General features: G+C 39.3%; 1 protein-coding gene across 6 annotated transcripts in view; it reads left to right on the forward strand.

Annotated features, from left to right (window-relative positions):
- The first annotated feature begins 12,282 nt into the window (after positions 1-12,282).
- Positions 12,283-21,527, forward strand: part of TMEM182 (transmembrane protein 182) — a 167,405-nt gene continuing 158,160 nt past the window's right edge. For 2 of the 6 annotated variants that reach the window (XM_055088987.1, XM_028496824.2), the window contains exons 1-3: positions 12,308-12,621; positions 12,861-12,960; positions 14,615-14,713. In XM_055088987.1, coding sequence (XP_054944962.1) covers positions 12,490-12,621; positions 12,861-12,960; positions 14,615-14,713 — 331 coding nt within the window. In that variant the 5' untranslated portion in view covers positions 12,308-12,489. Of the gene's footprint in view, positions 12,622-12,860; positions 12,961-14,614; positions 14,714-21,527 lie in introns of all 6 variants that reach the window. The other 4 variants (XM_024116632.2, XM_055088986.1, XM_055088988.1 and 1 more) reach the window with 4 other exon arrangements.

The following is a 21,527-nucleotide window of genomic DNA, read 5'->3' on the forward strand; positions in this document are numbered from 1 at the left end:
CCATATGGTAGCATGGATGCTAAATAACATTCATTGTATGGTTACACCACATATTATTCATTCCTTCATTAGTTGATGGACATTTGGGTTGTTTCCAATTTTTGGATGTTATGAATAATGCTGCTATGAACATTTGTGTACAAGTTTTTGTGTAGATATATGTTTTCATTTCTCTCATAGTGAAGCTTCTAGGTCATTTGGTAACTTTACGTTTAAAGTTGGAGGAACTGTCAAACTGTTTTCTAAAGTGCCTGCACCATTTTGTATTCCTACCGGCAATATGAGTGTTCTAATTTCTCCACATCCTCATCAACACTTATTATCAAATGATTGTGGATTTACATTTCCCTGATGGGCAATAATATTGAGCATCTTTTCCTGTGCTTATGGGTCATTTGCATATCTTCTTTGAAGAAATGTCTGTTCCGACACTTTGCCCATTTCTAAACTGGTTGTTTGTCTTTTTATTATTGAGTTGTAAGAGTTCTTTATATATTCTAGATACAAGTCCTTTATCAGATATATACTTTGCAAATATTTCTCCCAGTCTGAGGGTTATTTTTTCACTTACTTGATAGTGTACATTAATGAACAAAAGTTTATTTTGATAACGTCCAGTTTATCTAATTTTTGTATTGCTTGTGCTTTTGCTGTGACATACCAGAAATCATTGCCTAATTAATGGTCATGAATATTTATACCTGTGTTTTCTACTAAGAGTTATATGGTTTTAGCTCTTACATTTAGGCCTGTAGTCTATTGTGAATTACTATTTTTTGTAAATTTTGTGAGATGAGGGAGTGGGCCATGGCTAAAATGTCAAGGACTCTTGCTGTTCTTGTGAAAATTTAAGTAGATTTTTTTGAATAAATGTTTCTTCATTTTCTCTTTGCTTTTAGGACAATTTTCTTAGACTTTAAATGGTCAGATGTTTTAAATAGATTTCACGAGTTATACTAGTTTCACTGGGGAATGGATCCGTGGAACTGCCCTGGCTGTCATTCTGGAAGTAGAACTCAGACTGGTTTTTCTTGCTTTTCACGTTCCTGTAATATTTTGTTGAAAGCTTGGCATGTTGTATAGGACAGTAATAGTGAAATTATACTATTACATATATATACACACACTTTTCCTCCTGCTGGTCCTTCAGTGTGAGGGTGTGTGTTAATCTGGCCGAGAGTGCTCTGAGATTGTAGTTTGTGGTTGCCGTGGTTGCCCTCCATACACCATACGCTTGACCTTTCTCTGGTGCAGTATTTCTCAACTAGGGTGATTTTGCCTCCTGGGGACATTTGGCGCTGCCTGGGACATCTTTGAATTTGGGGTGTGCTACTGGCGTCTAGTGAATAGAGACTAGAGGTACTGCTGAATATCCTACGACTCACAGGGCAGCACCCCACCCTCCACAACAGAATTATCCAGCACCTAATGCGCCTAGCGCCGAAGATAAGAAACACTGCTCTAGTGCTACCTTACGTTTAAGGTGTGGGCTGGTTGGCTGGACCATTTTTCATTACACCTGCTCCTGTCTTTGCTTTGGGTCTTCCCTCTGCACTGCCCTCTGAGACAGTCTTTCTGCTACAGTTCTAGGTGTATTCCACTGTTTTTTGTGGAATACACCCATGTGGGCATGTTGGTGGCTGGCAGGGGAGGGGAGCATTCTCCTATAACTGTGTCGCAGCCAGGCTCTGTCTGGCTCCGACGGGCGCTGCGAACCTGAGTCTTGGGGGTGTGGCCTTCACAAGTGCTCCCATCCCTCTTGCAGCTGTAGTGCTGGGCCTGGCATCACATATTCCAGTTCCTCTCTTAGGGACAGAGGGCTTTTTTTGGTTGTTTTCTTTTTAGTAGACTTTATTATTTAGAACAGTTTTAGGTTCGCAGAAAAATTGAGCATGAGATACAGAGAGTTCCCATCTATCCTCTGTATCCACGCACACAAACACAGCCTCGCTGATTATCAGCATCCTGCACCACAATGGTATGTTTGTTATAGTCAGTGAACCTACACGGACTGGTAGTTATCCCCCAGAGGCCATCATTTACTTAAGGGTTCACTCTTGGTGTTATATATTCTGTGGGTTTGGACAAATGTATCAGGATCTGTATCCACCATTATGGATTCATACAGAGTAGTTTCACTACTATTCTGCATGCTCTGTGCATATTCCTGCTTCTCTCTCAGGGGGAGAAAGTTCCTCCTCCCTCCCTTCTTTCCTTCCTTTCTTTCTCTATCCCTTTCTTTCTTGTTTTATTAACCTCTTGTCTTACTCAGCTACAGAGGGTTTCCACCAGTGCCCTAATGTGACAATTTTGTTGCTCTTCCCCATGCAGATTAAGGCTTTTGTTCCATAGGGGAGAGAGGTCAGTGGTTTGGCAGTGGCTGCTTTTCTGCTCTCCCAGCCAATACCAAGATGGGAAAGGATCTCAAGGATTGTTGAGAAAAAGTAAGCTGATCAAATCCTCCTTTAATGGGGCCTGCAGGGTCTTCATGCTGACCACACTTGGCCTGTATTGATTCATTAGACCTTTTTTTTAATAGATCTCTTTTGGAGTATAACGGCTTCACAATACCTTGTTAGTTTCTGTTGTACAACGAAGTGAATCAGCCATATGCATACATATATCCCCATATCCCCTCCGTCTTGAGCCTCCCTCCCACCCTCCCTATCCCACCCCTCTAGGTCATTGCAAAGCACCGAGCTGATCTCCCTGTGTTACGCTGCTGCTTCCCACCAGCCAATTATTTTACATTCGGTAGTGTATATACGTTGATGCTACTCTCACTTCGCCCCAGCTTCCCCCTCCCACCCCGTGTCCTCAAGTCCATTCTCTACGTCTACCTCTTTATTCCTGCCCTGCAACTAGGTTCATCAGTACCATTTTTTTTTTAGATTCTATTTGTATGCGTTAGCGTACGGTATTTGTTTTTCTCTTTCTGACTTCACTCTGTATGACAGACTCTAGGTCCATCCACCTCACTACAAGTAACTCAATTTTGTTTCTTTTTATGGCTGAGTAATATTCCAAAATGGGACTTAATTAAACTTAAAAGCCTTTGCACAGCAAAGGAAACCATAAACAGGACAAAAAGACAACCCTCAGAATGGGAGAAAATATTTGCAAATGAAACAACAGACAAAGGATTAATCTCCAAAATATACAAACAGCTCATGGAGCTCAGTATGAAAAAAACAAACAATCCAGTTAAAAAAATGGGCAGAAGACCTAAATAGATATTTCACCAAGGAAGCCATACAGATGGCCAAGAGGCACATGAGAAGATGCTCAGCATCGCTAATTATTAGAGAAAGGCAAATCATTAGAACTTTTTAGCTGAATAGTCTTAGGAACGTATATGCTTGCCATTCTGCATTTCCCCAAAGCTTGGGTCCCTTTTCTTCCTTTAGAAGAAAGACAAGTTTTCCTCAGAAAGACAAGTTGGTTGATTGTTTACCTGAGACCTTGATTCTTCCATGGGTTCAAGAAAAGTCGTTCATTTGAAGTTTGTCTCACCTTTTACTTGTGGAAAAGGTGGCAGAATGCTCTTCCCAATTCTCTAAAGTCCAAGTTGAAAATGGAAGCCGTATTACTTTTTTCACATTGTAGTATTTCTTTGACAACTGATGCTGAACTGAGATCTGCTTAGAGCATCTAACTCTTGACTTTATCTCCATGTTCTGGGGTGACACATTAAGGCCTACCCTTACAACCTCATTTAACCGGAATTACCTCCTCATGGGCCCTGATTCCAAATATAGTCACATTGGTGGTTAGGGATTCAACAGATGAATTTGGGGAAGAGTAACAAGTCAGTCCGTAATAACGAACTCTGCCATAGAGAGATTCAGAGTTGCCTTGATTTTCTCGATGATGAAACGGGGGAAACCGCAACACTTATCACAGTGGGTTATTGTGGAGGTTAAATGGGTTAATAAGCCCAAAGCTCTTAGAATAATGCTCAGGACAAAGTGAGTGCTCCGTATGTGCTGGGTGTTATTATTTTGTCGCTGTTGTCTTTTTTGTTATTTAGCTTTTGTGCTATTTGAGTATGCTGATAAGTCCTCCCTTAACCCCTTACCACACGTGTAATTAAATTAAATAGAACTTAAGGGACTTAGCTGAGCACAGCATGAAGAGAAGTCTGTAGCACCTTCGCGATCAGACCCTTCTGCCTGTATTCTGACTGTAATTTCACACCAGTGCAACACCAGCTACTTTCCCCCGATGAGACCCTTAGGGGACACTAAGGTCACACGGGTGTGTCTCTCCCTGCCTCCCACACTCTCTCATGAATTGGATTGTCTTTCCTCTGGGGTCGAGCTGAGCTGGCTCACAGACCTGGGGCTCATTTCAGCTTTTCACAAATCCCTTCTTGGAAAAGTCTTAGGAATGGAAATGTAAAAGTCCATCTTCATCTTTACAAATAAAGAAAGACCCAGTGGCAAAGGTATTTAAGGGGAAGGCAACATCCCCAGAGCCAAGGATAAATAAAAATGTCTTTCTCTAGATTAAGACTCAAGTCATGCGTGCAAGATTCATGCCAAGCACTTTGACACCCAAGAGACCAGAGAGGGGAACCTTTTCATTCACAAGGCTTCTGGTATGTGGAGTATACGTGTACCCTCCGAAAGAAATACAACAAGACAAAGGGATGAGTAAATTAAATCAAAATTATAATCGTTAAATGTGTATTTGTTTATATAATACATGCCTATAGGTTACATAATTTTCATTTCTATTTTCATGTATCAGAAAATTTCCCCTTTGGTCCTCAGTTTTGTTTCTGAAATGTTTTTTTGTGTGTTGATTGCAATTGAAGGCAGGTTTTTAAAAAAATAAGTTTCAGGTTTTTTGCGCCTTTCAAGAGTTGATGGACTTAAGTGCACTAAGAGTTCTTTATGGGAATTGAACTTGGAGCTAGGCATCAGACCCTTTTTCAAAGTGAAAGATATTTTTGTACTATAACTCCCTTTGTGTGAGTTACTTGTGTAAGTAGCTCTCAATTTAGTGGAGTGTAAATTGCCCACATTAATGAAGTGAATGAGCCTGTGGATCCTGATACAGTTGTGTTCAGCATAAGCTATTTATCAGGGCCTTGGTACTTTGATGGCACCATCTTAGTTAAGGCTGTTCAGCATCAAATCCTGTGAAAATAGCAAATCCTTGCACTACAGTATTTGTGTGATATAAAAATCCCAATAGCAAATCCTTGCTCTACAATATTTGCATTATATAAAAATCCCAGGGGACCGTAGTGTACCATGGAATGCAATGTTTTACTGTGGCCAGCAGATGGCAATGTTCAACCCAATTTAATTCAACTCAGTAAGATTGATACTTGGTCAGCTAAGTTTTTACTGAGCACCTACATAAAGCATTGTTTTAGGTGTTAGGGTTGTAGCAGTAAACAAAAACAGAACCTCTTATCACCCCCATAGAGTTTATTTGTTGTTCCTGTACTCTGTGTAAGATGAGAAGGCTTGTGAAAATAATCTTTTAAAATTACAGATTGTGGTCCTATTGTCATATTGTTGGATGGGGGAGGTAGCAGGGAGGGTGACACACAAGAACCAAGAACCGTAACACAAAACAGAGATTTACAAAGGTCATTAACGTCTCAGAGACATATAGTAATGGTTCATGGGTAGGAAAAATCTGTTTCAATAGTGATCAAAGGGAAAACAATTAATTTTAGGGTCATCATTTAGTCTATTGTCTTGTGTCTAGGACTGTGGGACCACAATCCCTTATATGTAACCTTGAGGGCCTTATATGTAACCTTATATGTAACCTTGAGGGCCGGGTGTATTTAGAACTCCGAATTTTGAGGATTTTGAAAAAGTAGCAACATGCATATACCGTACATTACTTAACACCCCCCGTGGAACCTGGCGAGCCCTGTAATCAAACACATTCATGCTTGTGAAGGCAAATATGTAAGAATTCACACGATAGCTTATGTGCACCCTCATGCCAATCAGGTTCTCTTTGCCAAAAGCCTTTGGTTTTCAGAAATTTTGGATGTTGGAATGGCAGATAAGTATTGTGGTTCTGCAATATATTATCCCAAGACAAAAAAGAATCTACCCGAAAATCTCCAAAAAAACCACTCCAGTTTTCTGAAAGTTTGATTTGTATATTTCTTTACACATTTGTTCAGCACTTTTGGATGTTGAGCCATTCTTGTATTTTTTTTAAACTAAAGTGAACCAGAATTATTTTTTTTTGGAGAATGTTTAGATAGTTTCATTAGATATTTTGAGATAATTAAGATTATTACAATATCAGGATTAGAAATTATGACCTTAGAAAAAAATGTTTTGCTTCTTATCACTCACAAATTAAGCATGACTTGGGATTTCTGCTAAGTTTTAGTGTATTTACCGATAAAAAAACACAGCTAAATAAAAAGACATTTAATCAAAATAGGCAAAGCCTTCCATTGTCTATGGTCATCTAGCCTTTGGTTGTCAAGTTTTATTTAATTTGTTAAAAAAGAGTTTACCACACCACCTTGGAACACTAACGATCTTTGTATCCTCAAGATTTTAAAAGGTTGACTAAAAATTTTTTAGGTTGAAAAATTAAAAACATTTTTGCCATAATTTCTCTCAATGACAAGAGACTCTAGAGGGGATGCTATTTCCAGGAAGTCAGGAGGATTGCCAAGTGAAATTATGACAGTAGAAATAAGCAGAGTGACGGGAAAGAAGGCAGGGATGGACAGAGAATTCAGGGATCTTTCAGATTGGAAAAGCACAGCCGATACATGGTGACTTCTCACGTCTGATTTCACAAAGCGTCTATGTTTGTTTGCTGCGTTGTTTAGTCTTTACGTTGTTCTCAGAAGTATCTGAAGCTGCTTACATAAACACACACCAAATAATAGGTTAAAACTATGCGTGAGAGAGAGAGAAAGTCAGAGGCACACAGAAAGGAAACTAAGGAAGTCGGGGTAGGGGAGGGAAGCAGGAAGCTGGGACATCACCTTTTGCACATTTGCCTCCGAGCTTACCAAAACGAAGTAAAGTACTCTCAGTGCCATGAGAATTAAGCTCGTTGAGGGTAGAGAGCACATTTTATTCACTATCACAGTTCTAGAACACAGCACTCTGTCTTAGAACGGGCAAGTGATACGCATTTGTCAAATGAATCAAGTATAGTGTCTCTAAGATGAAAAATAACAGTAGTGCTCTGTGGAAACACAACATTTTTTTAGCATCCAGAAATTTCCTCCTGGTCTTCCTAATGGGACAGTGTAGATGTTGGGACCAGTGTCCCCAGTAACATCTTGAAGGATAATGGGGCAGATTGTCCATGGGACATTTGTTCATTCATTATTAATTTGCTCATTGAACAAAATTTCTTGACCCAGTTTTTGTCAAGACACAGGAATTCAAAACTGTCTAGAAGAGCCGGAGTGTAGTTAAATATGTGGGAAAGTGGTATAGGTTGTATAATACAGTCTCCTTGGAGAGTGCTGATGGTAACTGAACACTTAGAAGAACATATTGCACACAGTAGCATAATGGTAAATGTTTGTGGAATGGATTAATGAAGAGTTCATCAGATAGGAGGAAGAGAAGGGACTTCTCCTCTGAGGGGGACAGAATAGGCAGAGATTTGGGGGGCTGCTGGTGACCTAGGACGGAGGATGGTGTGTGTGGGTGTGAGGAGGGCTGGAAGTACTTGGTGAGAAGTTAGCCTGTTGAAATAAACCGGAGTCAGATCTGGGATGCTAGCATAGGGAGTTTTATTTTATTTTCGTTTTAAAAATATTTTTTTTTCATCAAGAGTGATCCCCAGCTAAAGGCAGGATAGAAGAGAAGCCTAATGTGTGTGATGCACCAGCTCCTTTGATTCACGTCCTCTTACTTGATAGCCCCAATCATCTTCTGAAGCGTTGTTCCCATTTTCCGTATTAAAAAAACTCAGAGACTCAGAGAGTTGAACCGTTTGCCCAATATCAGTCATCTGTGAAAGGAAATTCCCCCTCTTCTTAAGTCCATGAAATACTCATTCTGAAACACCAGTAATGAGGGAGAACGTGGGAATGAGAGCTGGTCCCTGCAGTTCCTCTTCTTGTCCCAGGTTTACCGGATCCTGGAGGGTCATTTCCTGGTCCCCAGTCAGCCACGTTGCCTTCTCGTGCAGCCTCAGGGACCCAGAGGACAGACTGAAAGTTATAAACAAATGACTGTGAATTGCCTTTGGCAGTGGGGCCCCATGCAGAGCTCTCTTTGCTTACCTCTGGCCTTCTACGTGCGACCAGGAACATCTTTACCTCCTACCAAGAAGACCTTTAGATGCTGAAATTCCCACCCAAGACATGGATTATTTCATATTTTACCTACTGAAGACTGCCTTGTACTCAAGGCATCTAATATGCTTGGGATGGTGTCTGCCACACCGTAGGTGCTCATGAGTATTAGTTATTATCGTTCACCTCCATTTACATTTCTGACCATCAAGGTCTCCCACAGGATTGAACCTGAGACACCATGCTTATGCTTGTGCCCTTGCAGATTCACTGTGACAGTCATATCAGCATAAAACAGACTCAGTATTCACCAAAGGAGTGGGCACATGCAGTAGCAATGAAGTTGTTCTATTATAGGATTACTGTGAGTTGAGGTTGGTGGCTAAGGTATGTCTGTCTCCCCTCATCACCTGGTCTAGAAAAGAGGCTGAAAGGGAAAAGATCCAACGTCTGAATTTGTAAAGAGATCATGAGGACACAGCAGCTGTTTAACAATCACCCTGGAGTATGGACAGTGTTTTAAGCTGCCGAGAGAACTTGGGGAAGAGATACTGAATGATTGTTGGGAACATTTTAGGAATCATGGTAAATTAGGAGTTTCAAATGGTAGACAAATGGTCCAGTTTTCTAAAGAAGAAAGATACTTTTTGACCCCTGGATAGTTCTATTTTATTTCTAAATAAGAGACTACTATGGATTCTTAAGAAGATGGTTTGAGGTTATCTACAGAGGAAGCACAGACCCTGCTAAAATCCAATTCTCCAAGTTTCACAAAGAGCAGACCAGATCAGAGCCATTTCTTCTTGATGGATTACCAGTTGGATAGCTCAGGAAGCTACGTATTTGTATCACAGCCAAGAGTCCTAATACAAATGGATTTTTCTTTTATCTTAGTGCCCCTCGTGTGTCAGGCACTGTGAGAAGCACTGAGGATAACTAAACTAAAGGAGTTCAGTTTGATGATGTCGGAAGTAGGCTGGTATCTTTCTCAAATGGATGCCCACGAAGAACGAATGGTTGGAAACAATTAGATTGGTTACATCAGTAGCTGCTTTGATAAATATACATTTTGATAATGATGCTTATACCTTTTTGGATACACCAAAACATGGTGAAAAAATATTAGTTGATAGACCTCATCCAGAAAGACAATTTTTTGTTTGTGACAGAAACCAAAATTGAGATGAACTGTAGCAATAACAGATCCTACACTCTTTCTGCTTATTTTAAAAATCCAGTTGTTTGTGTGTGTGAATGTGTGTGTGTTAAAGATTTAGAATTAATCCATAGATTTTTACAAGTCATTACAGTATAAATAAAATAAATAAAACCTTCCTAAAAGGATTCCTCTTCCTCTGCAAAGAACAGCATTGTCACCTACAGTAAAGCTGCAAAACCACAACCACAGTCGTCTTGGGAGGGGGTGTGCGGCTGAGCAGGAGGATGTGTCGGGGGCGGCCAGAAGCTTATCGTTACAACCTTAGGTACCTCATTCTGAAGAATCTTTTTTCTCACTAGCTCATGAACTCCTCAAGGTCAGGCCCTGCGTATCTGGTAAAATGCCTGGACCCTCGCAAGTTCTCAGTAAGCACTTCTTGAAGATGCATTCTCCCCCCCACCAAAAACCCCCTTAATTTGATCTGATCTTGTATTTATTATAGAACAGCATCTTTATCAGTTTCCTATTGCTGCTGTAACAGTGTAACCAATTAACACAAAGTCAGTGGCTTAAAGACAGCGCAGATTTACTATCCTGCAGTTCCAGAGGTCAGAAATCCCCAAAGTCAAGGTGTTGGTAGGGAAACATTCCTTCCTGGAGGCTCTTGGAGAGAATCTGTTTTTTTCCCTCTTCCATCCTCTAGAAGCTGCCCACAATCCTTGGCATGTGGTCTCTTTCCTACATTTTTAAACCAGCGACTCTCCGACCCTTTTTTTGTGGTCACATTTCTTTCTCCGAGTACTGTCAGGAAAGATTCTCTACTTTTCTTTTAAGGATTTATGTGATTAGATTGGGTCAACCTGTATAATCCAGGATATTGCTACGTAAGGTAACGCATTCACAGATTACGGGATTATATTTAGGATCAGAGTATGGACATCTTTGGGAACCATTATTCTCATCACAGCATCCAAATAAGAAAGGTGGTGATATTAACTTCTTTAGATTCTTCCCGGAATATTTCGCTATGCCTCACCTCAATCAAGTACTTGCAGACTGTAGCAAAGAATCAGAACAGCAAGGAGATTGGGAGTTGTTCCGGTCTAAGGGATGTTTAGCTTAGAAAAACGAAGACCTATATTAAGGGGTGGAGTTGGGTTTGAGAGAGGCACGAAATGATTGCTTCTTCAAAATATCAGAAAGCTCTGTCATACGACAGAGTTTAAATGTGCTGTAGAGCCCTGGAGGACAGAATACGATTAAGACTGGAACCTTTAGGGAAGCAGTTTGGGGCAGAAATTAAGGCGGAGCTATGGACATTATTGATGTCCTTAAATGAAACGGCTGAAAATGGCATAGCATGTTGATCTGCAAAATCTTATAAAGGAGATTTGAGCATTAGATGAGGGATCAGCACAGATGTACTCTCAAATTCCATTTAACCCTCACAGTCACTGATTCTATGACTTAGTGAAGTCAGTCAGAAAGAGAAAAACAAATATCACATATTAACACATATATGTGGAATCTAGAAAAATGGTACAGGTGAATGGGTTTGCAAGGCAGAAACAGAGACACAGATGTAGAGAACAAATGTATGGACACCAAGGGGGGAAAGTGTGTGGGGTGGTGGTGGTGGAATGAACTGGGAGAGATTGGGATGGACATACATACACTAATATGTATAAAATAGATAACTGATAAGAACCTGCTGTATAAAAAATAAAATAAAATTCAAAAAAAAAAGATTCTATGACTTAGAATTCCATTCATGACTCTTGGGCACTTCTGATTGCATATAGCTGGAGCTGGTCAAGGCCCTACATCCTTACTAAGGAGTCGTCTTTTTGCCCTTGCTAAATTCATTATCTGAGGATCTATCCCATGTCAAACAAAAGTGGTGAAGGAGGTTGGTAGAGTTCAGATGCCTCTTGAGAAGATGCAGTGACCCATGTTACAACTGGGAGTATAAAAAACAATAGCCATAGAGACAGTGAAAGTTTTAAAATATTACACAAATACTTTAAAAATGCTCTCGGGCATATTTAGACATGGAACAAAAGCAAAGAAGTGAGCTATAGAGACTAGACATGAAGAAAGTATAGATTCATTGCTGTTTGGTGACTTGTATGGGTATCAAGTAAGACCCACATTTTGAGGAGGTTGAGTATTTCAAATGAAGGAAACAAAAAGTAGACCATATTCTTTCATCCTAATCCAGAAAATAATATATTTTTGAGACTTTTTTTTCATTAGTCCACTTTTGAGATGATTATTTGGAATAACTTGTACAAGATCTGGGAGCTGCTATATAAAGTGCTGTTTTTATGTCATAGTGTATGCTACATAAAAGATTTTTTTTCTACTTGAAGTAGTTTATGTTACCATATACTTGATCTTTTAAATACACTTATGAATGTATAAGTTAAAACCTGAATTGTACTCGCTGTTACGTTAGATCAGTCAACCCACTGATTATTTTATATCCCCAGAATATCCAAAAAGGATTAAGATATTAATTACAACTTCAATTATATCCAAGAGAGGTCTTTGTGGTTCTTTATAGCTGCGATTTATATATCTTCAAAGAGAGTCTTAAGTGTCTTTGGGTTTGTAATGGTCATTCTGGATTAAGAGGAGCTTGTTCAGACACTTAAGACTTTGGGCCAGTCCTGTCAATGACCTCATACCATTCCGTCTTCTTTCCACTTCCATGGTTCCCCAGCAGCAGCAATAGCGATGATTCTGGCCATCTCCTGATACTCCCCTCCACAGCCAGGGGAAGGTCAGTTATTTTTTGATCCCCATGGGAGAGAGACAGCTCCTCAATCAGTATCCTAAAATAGTCAGCCATTCTCAGCTGCTGGGCTGGAGTCCCTCCAGGGCAGAGCAAAGGCAGTACAGATCCACCGGCTGGGTGCGAGGGCAAAGCCACCAAAACAGGAGCTAAGAGACACTTCTCAAGAAGATTCTGCCTACTCCAAAGTCTTTATTCTGTTTTGTTGAGGAGCTAGGTGTTAGCTAGTTTTTATTTTCTTATTTTATTGAAAGGGAAACCAGTGAATTGAAAATGAGACTAAATATTTCCATCTTCTTTGGGGCTCTCTTTGGTGCTTTGGGGGTTTTACTCTTTTTGGTGGCTTTTGGATCAGATTATTGGCTTCTTGCGACTGAAGTGGGAAAGTGTTCAGGTGAACAGAATGTGCGTTTCTTCTTCAAAATATTGTTGTACTTGATGGTAATGAGGATAGCTTTATGTATCCTCTTGAAATCCGAAAAATGGTAGTGGAATGTCTATTTCTTCATAGAAGAGATATGTAGAAAGCTACTGATCATCATTATTTGGGAAAAAATACATTGCTTAAAAAATTGCCTGGAGGTAATTCTTTAGATTACGTTCCTTGTGTTGATGGCAAGTTACTTCATTTGCGTTCTGTACAGATAGAAAACGTCACTTTCCACCATGAAGGATTCTTCTGGAGATGTTGGTTTCATGGGATTGTGGAAGAGAATGATTCCAGTATCTGGCAGTTCTGGTACAGTAAGTGGAATTCAGCTTTATTTTCCCCCTTGGCTTTAAAATAAAAATGAACAGTTTCTCATTTGGTGTATGTCACTTGTAAAATAGGATTGGATTCTTAGTTGTAGAATCTCAATAGGATATCTTCCAAATGTTCATAAAGTGATTCCTTTTTATTAAGTAGAAATGGCTATAGGAATAATTATTTTATTTTCTAACATGAAATTGGAGTCTGAGTATTTATGGCAAAATTGAATAATCCGCTGTTTCCTTGCTCATGTTTAAAATATACCAGCCCTAACAAACAGAACAGATATTATCTATAGTATTTTTTTTCGAGTGTCTATTATTGCTATGTTGCAAATAAATGCTTTTATTTTTTTTGGCTATTTTTGGGGGCTTGAAATCCCAAGTTTAAAAATCCAGAATTAAAGATGTATTATTTTATATTAATAGCTTCAAAGTTTAAAAAAATCTTCTTTATAACAAAACAATGATCAGCAGTGGCAGATGAAAGCTTTTGCTCTATTTGGGCTTAAACCAAGTTTGTGGGCAATATTAAGAAATGCTTTGCTTTTGATGTTTCCATTCTCTCATAGAAACTTTAAAGTTCTTTTTTGAAGTAGAATTGCTCCTTAAAAATATGATGCATTCTTTCAACTGCTTTTCCTATATTGTGTTAATCTTTGAAAATCAATTCACTGAAAATAGCTAGCCTTTATCTTATTGCATCCAGCAATGAAAGAACTGTTTATTACCTTCAAACTTCTTGTGGGTTGAAATTATCAGTCTTCTTATCAAAATACTCCTGTGATAAATCAAAGTATGGTATTTAAACAACAGTCAAGATCATGGAATATAACATAAAAATATGAGATCACAGAAGACGAGTCAACGGTAAATGGCGTATGTAAAAGGAACAAAGTAATGATGAAATGGCATTTTGAGAGGAATATTTCATAGAGTTTCTGATTGTCATTTGGGGGAGGAGAATAAGCCTGTGATCTGCCAATGAAAATTATTTAGACTTTGGTAAAGTGGAGTAGGTCAGACTTTGCAAGAGGAAGAGTTTGCCAAGACTTAGAGAAGGAAAGAGTATTTTACTCCTTAGAGGGTATATGATGAAATCTTCAAGATTACAAACAACATTAAAGTTCTTTCTTGTGGTTTCTTCAAATGCTAAAAATGTACTTGAATTATTAACTTGTATGGTCTATCATTTACATCTTTTTTCTGAAAATAGAATATAGAAGAAATCTATTAATTAGAACCAATCAAGGTTAAATCTAAATTTATTAGATTTGTAAATGACTATTTTTTGAATACCTACTATGTGCTAGGCATTATGTTAGGAATTGGAGAATATAGTTGTGAAAACGAATGAAATCTGGTGCTTTCAATTTTAGGGTGATATTAAGGGCATTCTCTCCCTTGAATTAGGTCATGAGCTAGATGTTTTAAATGAATCCACTTTCCTGGTCCCCTGTGCTTTATTTACCATATGAGGTTTTTAAGGAAGTTTCCTCCCTTATTCAATAATTCTCTGAATTTGTTGATCTAACCTATAGTTTTATTTTGCTTGTGTACCCCCAGATCCTGTATTTCTCTTCTGGTGGGAACAAACCTTCACTCAGCTTCTCAGTAACAAATACCTTTGTTTTGCTCTCCTTCCTAGCCAATCAGCCACCACTGAAGAACTGCACGCATGCTTACCTGTCGCCATATCCCTTCATGAGAGGAGAGCACAACTCGACCTCCTATGACTCTGCAGTTAGTAAGTACCTCTTTCCTCAGAAGGCCTCTGAGAGGGGCCTTTCTGAAAGATGCCCACCACAGCATTTCTGTGGGCGATTAGAAAATAATTTAACATTTATAATTTCAACATGTTTTTTGATACCAGTCTGTTATGTATAAAATAATAAGATGCCATTTTAAAAACACCATTTATAATCTTAACAAAATACAACTTTGGTCTACAGTTAAAGCCATTGTAATTTGCTTTCTACTTATAAAGCTAATTTTTTTTTTGATAATTTTTTTTAAAGTGTGTTTTCTGATGATGAAAGTAGTGGTGTGCCTCAGGAAGAACTGCTCCTTAAGATGTAAAACTGGTCTTACAATGGAAAATATTGTAATATACACCCTGATTTTAAAACATTTTTTTTGCAGTTGTTACACATAAGAATATGATTATGCTACTGTATTTCTACAAAATGACTGAACTTTGTTGTGTGTGATATCCCATAGAAGAAGTAGAGTCTGATGTCATTAACTGGGAGTCATGATTACCTGAATTCGTTCATGTTTTCATACTATTTTTTCTATAGAAAAAATATAAACTAAGTTTCTATAGAAAGTACACAATATATAGTATACAAATCTAATTTTAGAAAGTACATAAGCTCAATATGTCAACTTTATTCTCAGCTGGTTTCATGAAGTTTTTAATATTGTTTATCCAAACCTTAAAACTAGGGTTGGTACAGAATTTACCAATGTCATAAACAAAGCCAAAAAATATCTGTTTTTCGAAGAAGATACTTAATATATTTAACATTCTGAATAAATGTGTATTACTCAGCATTCTCCGGACAATCAATAGGGGATTATATATGGGAGTGTGTGTATGTGTGTGTGTGTGTGTGTGTGTGTATACAAAGAGAAAGATTGAGGTTGATTGATTGATTGATTGATTGATGGAGGGATTTTAAGGAATTGGCTCATGCTATTGTGGAGGCTGGCAAGTCTGAAATCTGGGGCAAGCCTGCAGCTGGAGATTCAGATAAGACTTGATGTTGTGGTCTTGAGTCTGAACGCTGGAAACTCGGGTAGAATATCTGTGGTGCAATCTTGGGGAGAGTTCCTTCTTCAGGAAACCTGTCTTTGTTCTTAAGTCCTTCAACTGGTTGGATGAGGCCCACCTCCTCATTCTGGAGGATAATCTACTTTACTTATAGTCTGCTGATAGTAAATGCTCATCACATCTAAAAAAATACCTTTACAGCAGCATCTAGACTACTGTTTGATCAAGCAACTGGGCACCATAATCTAACTAAGTTGACACATAAAATTAACCGTCACAGAACTTAATGAATTTTTACATCATTCATCCATTTTTTCATCTTTATATAAAATTTGTATTTCCACACATTATAATTTTGTTCTGAGTTTGTCAAAGGGTGTAGCATCTGCTTATATCACATCATTAACATGACGTTTTATGGAGCGGTTGTGGGTCCGGATAGGAAAAGGGGTGAGGACGCAGCTGTGCTTGTCCACCAGGCTTGCGTGTGCTCAGAGGGTCTGTGGCTGTTGGCCTTGAAGCGTGTGCAGTGGAGATGCTTTTCCCATTGAAAACCTCATGAGGCACCTCATTCACACTAGCCAGACCCTCTTACATCGTGGATGACACGGACCCTCTCACTGACAAGAGAACAGATGGCACGGGAAGAGCAGGATAAGCCATTTTTAAAAAAAATTTATTTATTTATTTATTTATTTATTTTTGGCTGCATTGGGTCTTCATTGCTGTGCGCGGGCTTTCTCTAGTTGCGGCGAGCGGGGGCTTCCCTTGTTGCAGAGCACGGGCTCTGGGTGCGTGGGCTTCAGTAGTTGTGGCACGTGGGCTCAATAGTTGTGGCACGTGGGCTCTAGAGCACAGGCTCAGTAGTTGTGGCGCACAGGCTTAGTTGCTCCACAGCATGTGGGGTCTTCCCAGACCAGGGCTCGAACCCGTGTCCCCTGCATTGGCAGGCGGATTCTTAACCACTGCGCCACCAGGGAAGTCCCAAACCATTTATTTTATCATATACTACAAAAAGTTACAAAAAAGTTACATTAAAAAAATTATGAAAATGGTACCCCTTCCTTGTCATTCTTTCTGGAACATTAGGTATTTGCATAAACATTAGTATTGCTGTTGTTGATACTCATATGTTGAGGTCCTGTGATAAGATAGGTATTGTAAGTACCATAAAAATGAATCTACGTATTTGAAAAGTTTGCACTTCAAGGAGATAGTGGAGAACTTGAAAAACAAGGTAACATTATCTGTGCATAATAATTACGATGGAGAAGGATAGTAAATGCATGTCAGAAAAATTACACTGCAATTACATTAGGATTATTATGTGGCATTACATATAATTACTGTGCCATTTTTTGAATCTAGTGACAAAACCGTATTCCATTTTGTTTAAATTGTCAAACTCCTCTTTGGCACACATATTGTAACTCCTTATTCACTTTAAGCAACTTTATCAAACACTCTAAGTAAAAATGACTGAGGTGGAAAGAGGTATGTCCCACAGCAGAAATACTATATGCAAGTTTCATTTATCTTCATAATACTATACAATGGTATGTGACATTATATTTGGGTGATTATTTTATTGTTTCCTTTATCCAAGAGAAGGACATAGATTTCATCAAAAAGATTCCACCTAGGGCTTCCCTGGTGGCGCAGTGGTTGCGCGTCCGCCTGCCGATGCAGGGGAACCGGGTTCGCGCCCCGGTCTGGGAGGATCCCACGTGCCGCGGAGCGGCTGGGCCCGTGAGCCATGGCCGCTGAGCCTGCGCGTCCGGAGCCTGTGCTCCGCAACGGGAGAGGCCACAACAAAGGGAGGCCCGCGTACCGCAAAAAAAAAAAAAAAAAAAAAGATTCCACCTGATTGAAAGTGTGTGCTTCCTGGTTAATGAGACCACATAGACTTCACTAGACTCCAGAACTACTCTTTGGCTTCATAGCTTCTTAATTATCAGGCATTGTACATTTGCCAGCTTATCTTAGGAAAATTCAAAGTATTGTTAGTGAAATCTCACGTATCGTGGCCTGGCAAATTATTGGTAAAATGTCTTTGTATTCTCCTGATATTTTACAGTTACAGTTAGCCAATATTTGAAATCAGTGAAAATGATACAGTGGTGGATGATTTTTCTGGACAGTCTATTTTCGAAATATTGGATGTTACTGCTGAAATTATTCTTTTTCATGATAAGGAGTCTGAGACTCAGAGAAACCATGTGATTCTGTCTTCACACAGCTGATCACTGGCAGATCTAATGTAAGGTCCAAGTCTCTGAGTGTTTATTGACAATCTTATAAACTACAGTGAATGAAAAGGCTGATTTTAGTTCTCAGTATTAAATCTTTTTAAGTATAAGTCTTTTAGTTGGATCTCAATAAATAACAATAAAAGAGCAAAGTAAACTTATGTTGGCTTTTTCTGCCTTTCTGTCTGATTCTGACTTGTGTATGCAGTCTGGTCTAATTCATTGTTTCCTTTATTTTTTGTCTTAATCTCACATGCATACAATCATGGTTCAAATCTAGTCATTTGGATGGTTGACCAAGCTTAGAGGGGGTGATCTAATTCTCAGAATTATTTTCTGAGCTAGGACCGTGTGCTTCAAAGTCCATTAAACAATTTCATTACTTTTTGATATATCAGAATTTAGATTTTCTGATTTGTTTCATGCTTAAATTCAGTCATAGTTCATTAATTTGGTAACATTTGGTGATGATGTTCTGAATGTAGATTAATTTTCAAGGTAACTCAATCCTTGAGTGAATCAATCATTTCTTTTTGGTGTCCCCATAGCCTTTGATCACACCCATCAGAGTGTTCCTGGTACTTAACTGTAGTTGTTTGTTTACTGGGCTTCTTAATTATTTATTGTAACTCCCCAAAGGCACAGAATGTAACCTACTCAAATTTATATCACCAGAGCTTAGTGTAGTGCCTGGTCCCCCTGTCCCCACTAATACTTGGACTAGACCAGGTTCTCCTTTATAAAAACCATGCTTTAATTTGATAATTTGTAGCACAGATTTTAATCATTTACTTGCATAATTATTTTGTTCATGTATTCCTTCCCGATTCAACTCTAAGCTCCACTGCTGTGACGTCTTTTATGTTTGACTCACCATTGTATCCACTGTAGACTGAATATTTTTGTAGAATTAATATTTCTTGAGAGTCTCCACTAACTGTGCTGTACTCTGGTGCTGATACTGATGCCCTGAGTAACTAATGATGTGTGTAGGAATTTTTTAAACCTTACTAAATGGACTGTGGTTACTCTTAAAAATTTTTTTTTTCATACTTTTTGTAATTTTTGAGGTCTTCAGCATGGTTTTCACGTGTCAGCTGTCCTTTGCTTTTATTGTCAATATTTATTTATTTACTTTTCTGGTCTGTTCATCCTTCACTCATAAAAATTATAGGGTGATGTGAATGACGTAAGACTAGAAGCAGGAAAGCATCTAGGCAGGGTAGTAGTCAGCACCACATCAAGCTGGGAGTAGCAGAAAACAAACAGCAACTAAAACATAGGGGCTGTTTTTCTCCCACAGTAAGAAGTTCAGAAGCAGCTGGTATAATGATGCTGTCAGGGACCCAGGCCCTTTCAACCTTTTCTTCCACCATCCTTGGCAGGTGGATAGCCCCTATCATGTTCTTCCATCTTCAGAAGAGCAGACATGTCCCTAGAATTCTCCAGTAGATTTCTACCAATGCTTTCTTCACTGGAACTGTGTCACATGGCCTTGTTGGGCTGGGATGTGGAGTTGTTTGCTTTCTAGCCTCTGTGGCAGAGGAGGAGAAGGGAGAAGGGCAGGGACTGTTGATGGACCAACCTAGAGGAGCCTCCTCAGGGGACCAGCATCGTATTCCTGCCTGGAAGTTATCAGGGCGGGACAAGGGTGAGGCAGCAAAGGTGAAAAGGGAGTGATGGATAGAAATGATATTTAAAGAGTTAAATGTAAAACTTGGTAGCCAAACAAAAGAAAGCTGGAGGAATCTAGCACGATGAAGAAATGGCCTTTTGAACAAGATGTAATTCAGTTTGAACAACATACAATCAAGGTAGTCTGGTCACTTGCCTCCAGACAATAAATATTAGTGTATTTCTTTCCAGTCTTTTTTTACGTGCATATTGTACATTGTTTTAATCATTATAAATGCAAATGTATATCTCACTTTTCTATTTTTACGTCAGCACATATGTCTCCATATTTGTGCCTAATAGTTTCTCAGATTTTAAATGCTAGTTGCTACCTCCACATTAAATATAATTTTATGTGTGTTATATTTGTCATAATTTGTTTTGGTTCTTCGGATTATGTTTTCATAAATGTGAGTGGTGGTGAATCAAAAGATAGGAATAAAATTGCATTATCGTTATTGTGCCAAGGCGCCAAACTGCTTGCCAGCCAGCACTGAACTGTGAATTATTTCAAGAAAACTTGGTAGGGAGGATAGGAATGTGAGAATCAGGAGGAGGTGGCATGTTTTGAAGTGGAGGATGGGGATTTAGTTTGGATTTAAACACAGTAAATTTGGATTGATGGTGGAATACCAGTTTGAAATAATTCAACAAGTAGCTTGATGTGCAGAACTGACGATTAATTTAAAAGACATTAATTAGCACAACTGATAATGATCAGGAATTGCAGACATGGTTTTTGATATCAGATAGAATCTTCAAGAAAAAATGTCATAGGAAAGAAGATGGTAAAATATCAGTTATACGTAAGAGAAGGAAAGAAGTGAGGACAGTCCAGAAAGGAGAAAGAGAAAGAGGTATTGAGAAGCGCGCCAGTGGGCAGACTGGTGTGTTATCAGAGGGGCCTACACAGGTGAGAGTCTTGGGAGAGACGTGGTGGTCCTCAGTGCAGATGTAGAGTGAATGAGAATGAGAAGGGGCAGAAAGGGATTGGATAACACGCTGATAATGAAACAGTTCTGGTGGCCCCTGGTAGCTCCCTCCCCACCAAGGACCCATAAAGAGGCCAGTAAAGTCAGCTCCTTTGAAATATAAACCCACGGGCCCTGCTGGTTTGGCCTGAGACTTCCAGACCTTCTGCTCTGTGTCCCACTTCTGTGCACGGCCCATCCCCTTGGGTGGAGCCTGAGGGCCCTGCTCTCTCTTCGTGGCACTGCCTTTCCCCTCCATTTTCCTGTGCATTCTGTCACCTGATCCTCCTGAGAGCCAAGCCCTACCGCAGGCTTCCTCCTCCTCTTCTCCCAGGAGAGGTCAGAAGGCAGCGATCCTCCTAAAGCGGGGGCGGAGCGCACGATGATAGGAACGTGAAACCTCACGCTGGGTGTCCTCGGGGGGCGACAAGTGAGGAAGCGGAGACCTTTGCCATTCGCCAGCACTGGGACTTGGAATAGCAACCAAAAGAGCACAGCCTTGCAGAGAGCACCAGGTCCTCACAAAACAATGCCGTGCTTCACTCTACAAGGCAAAATAAACCGTAAAAATGAAAGCCCTTAGACACCACAGCTTTAAGCAGCAAATAAAGGAATTAAGATTTGAGTTAAGAGTTAATATAAATTCTTAAATAATCGAGGAGACACATCAGCATGTCATAGGAATCTAATCACAGTGGGATCCCCGCGTCCCAACTCTGCTTACAAATCAATTATGCCAGTGTAGCTGGATCTTATGTTGCAGTTTTTGTGTGTTCGTATATGGTGATTCTGGACACTGTTGTAAATTCACCAAATAGTTTTAAATACTTCTGCTCTGCCTTAGTTGTGTAGGAAAAAAAAGCATGCTCTGCAAAGTTTAATGGAAAATAC

This window comes from Physeter macrocephalus, chromosome 12, assembly GCF_002837175.3.
Source record: "Physeter macrocephalus isolate SW-GA chromosome 12, ASM283717v5, whole genome shotgun sequence".
NCBI classification, from domain to species: Eukaryota; Metazoa; Chordata; class Mammalia; order Artiodactyla; family Physeteridae; genus Physeter; species Physeter macrocephalus.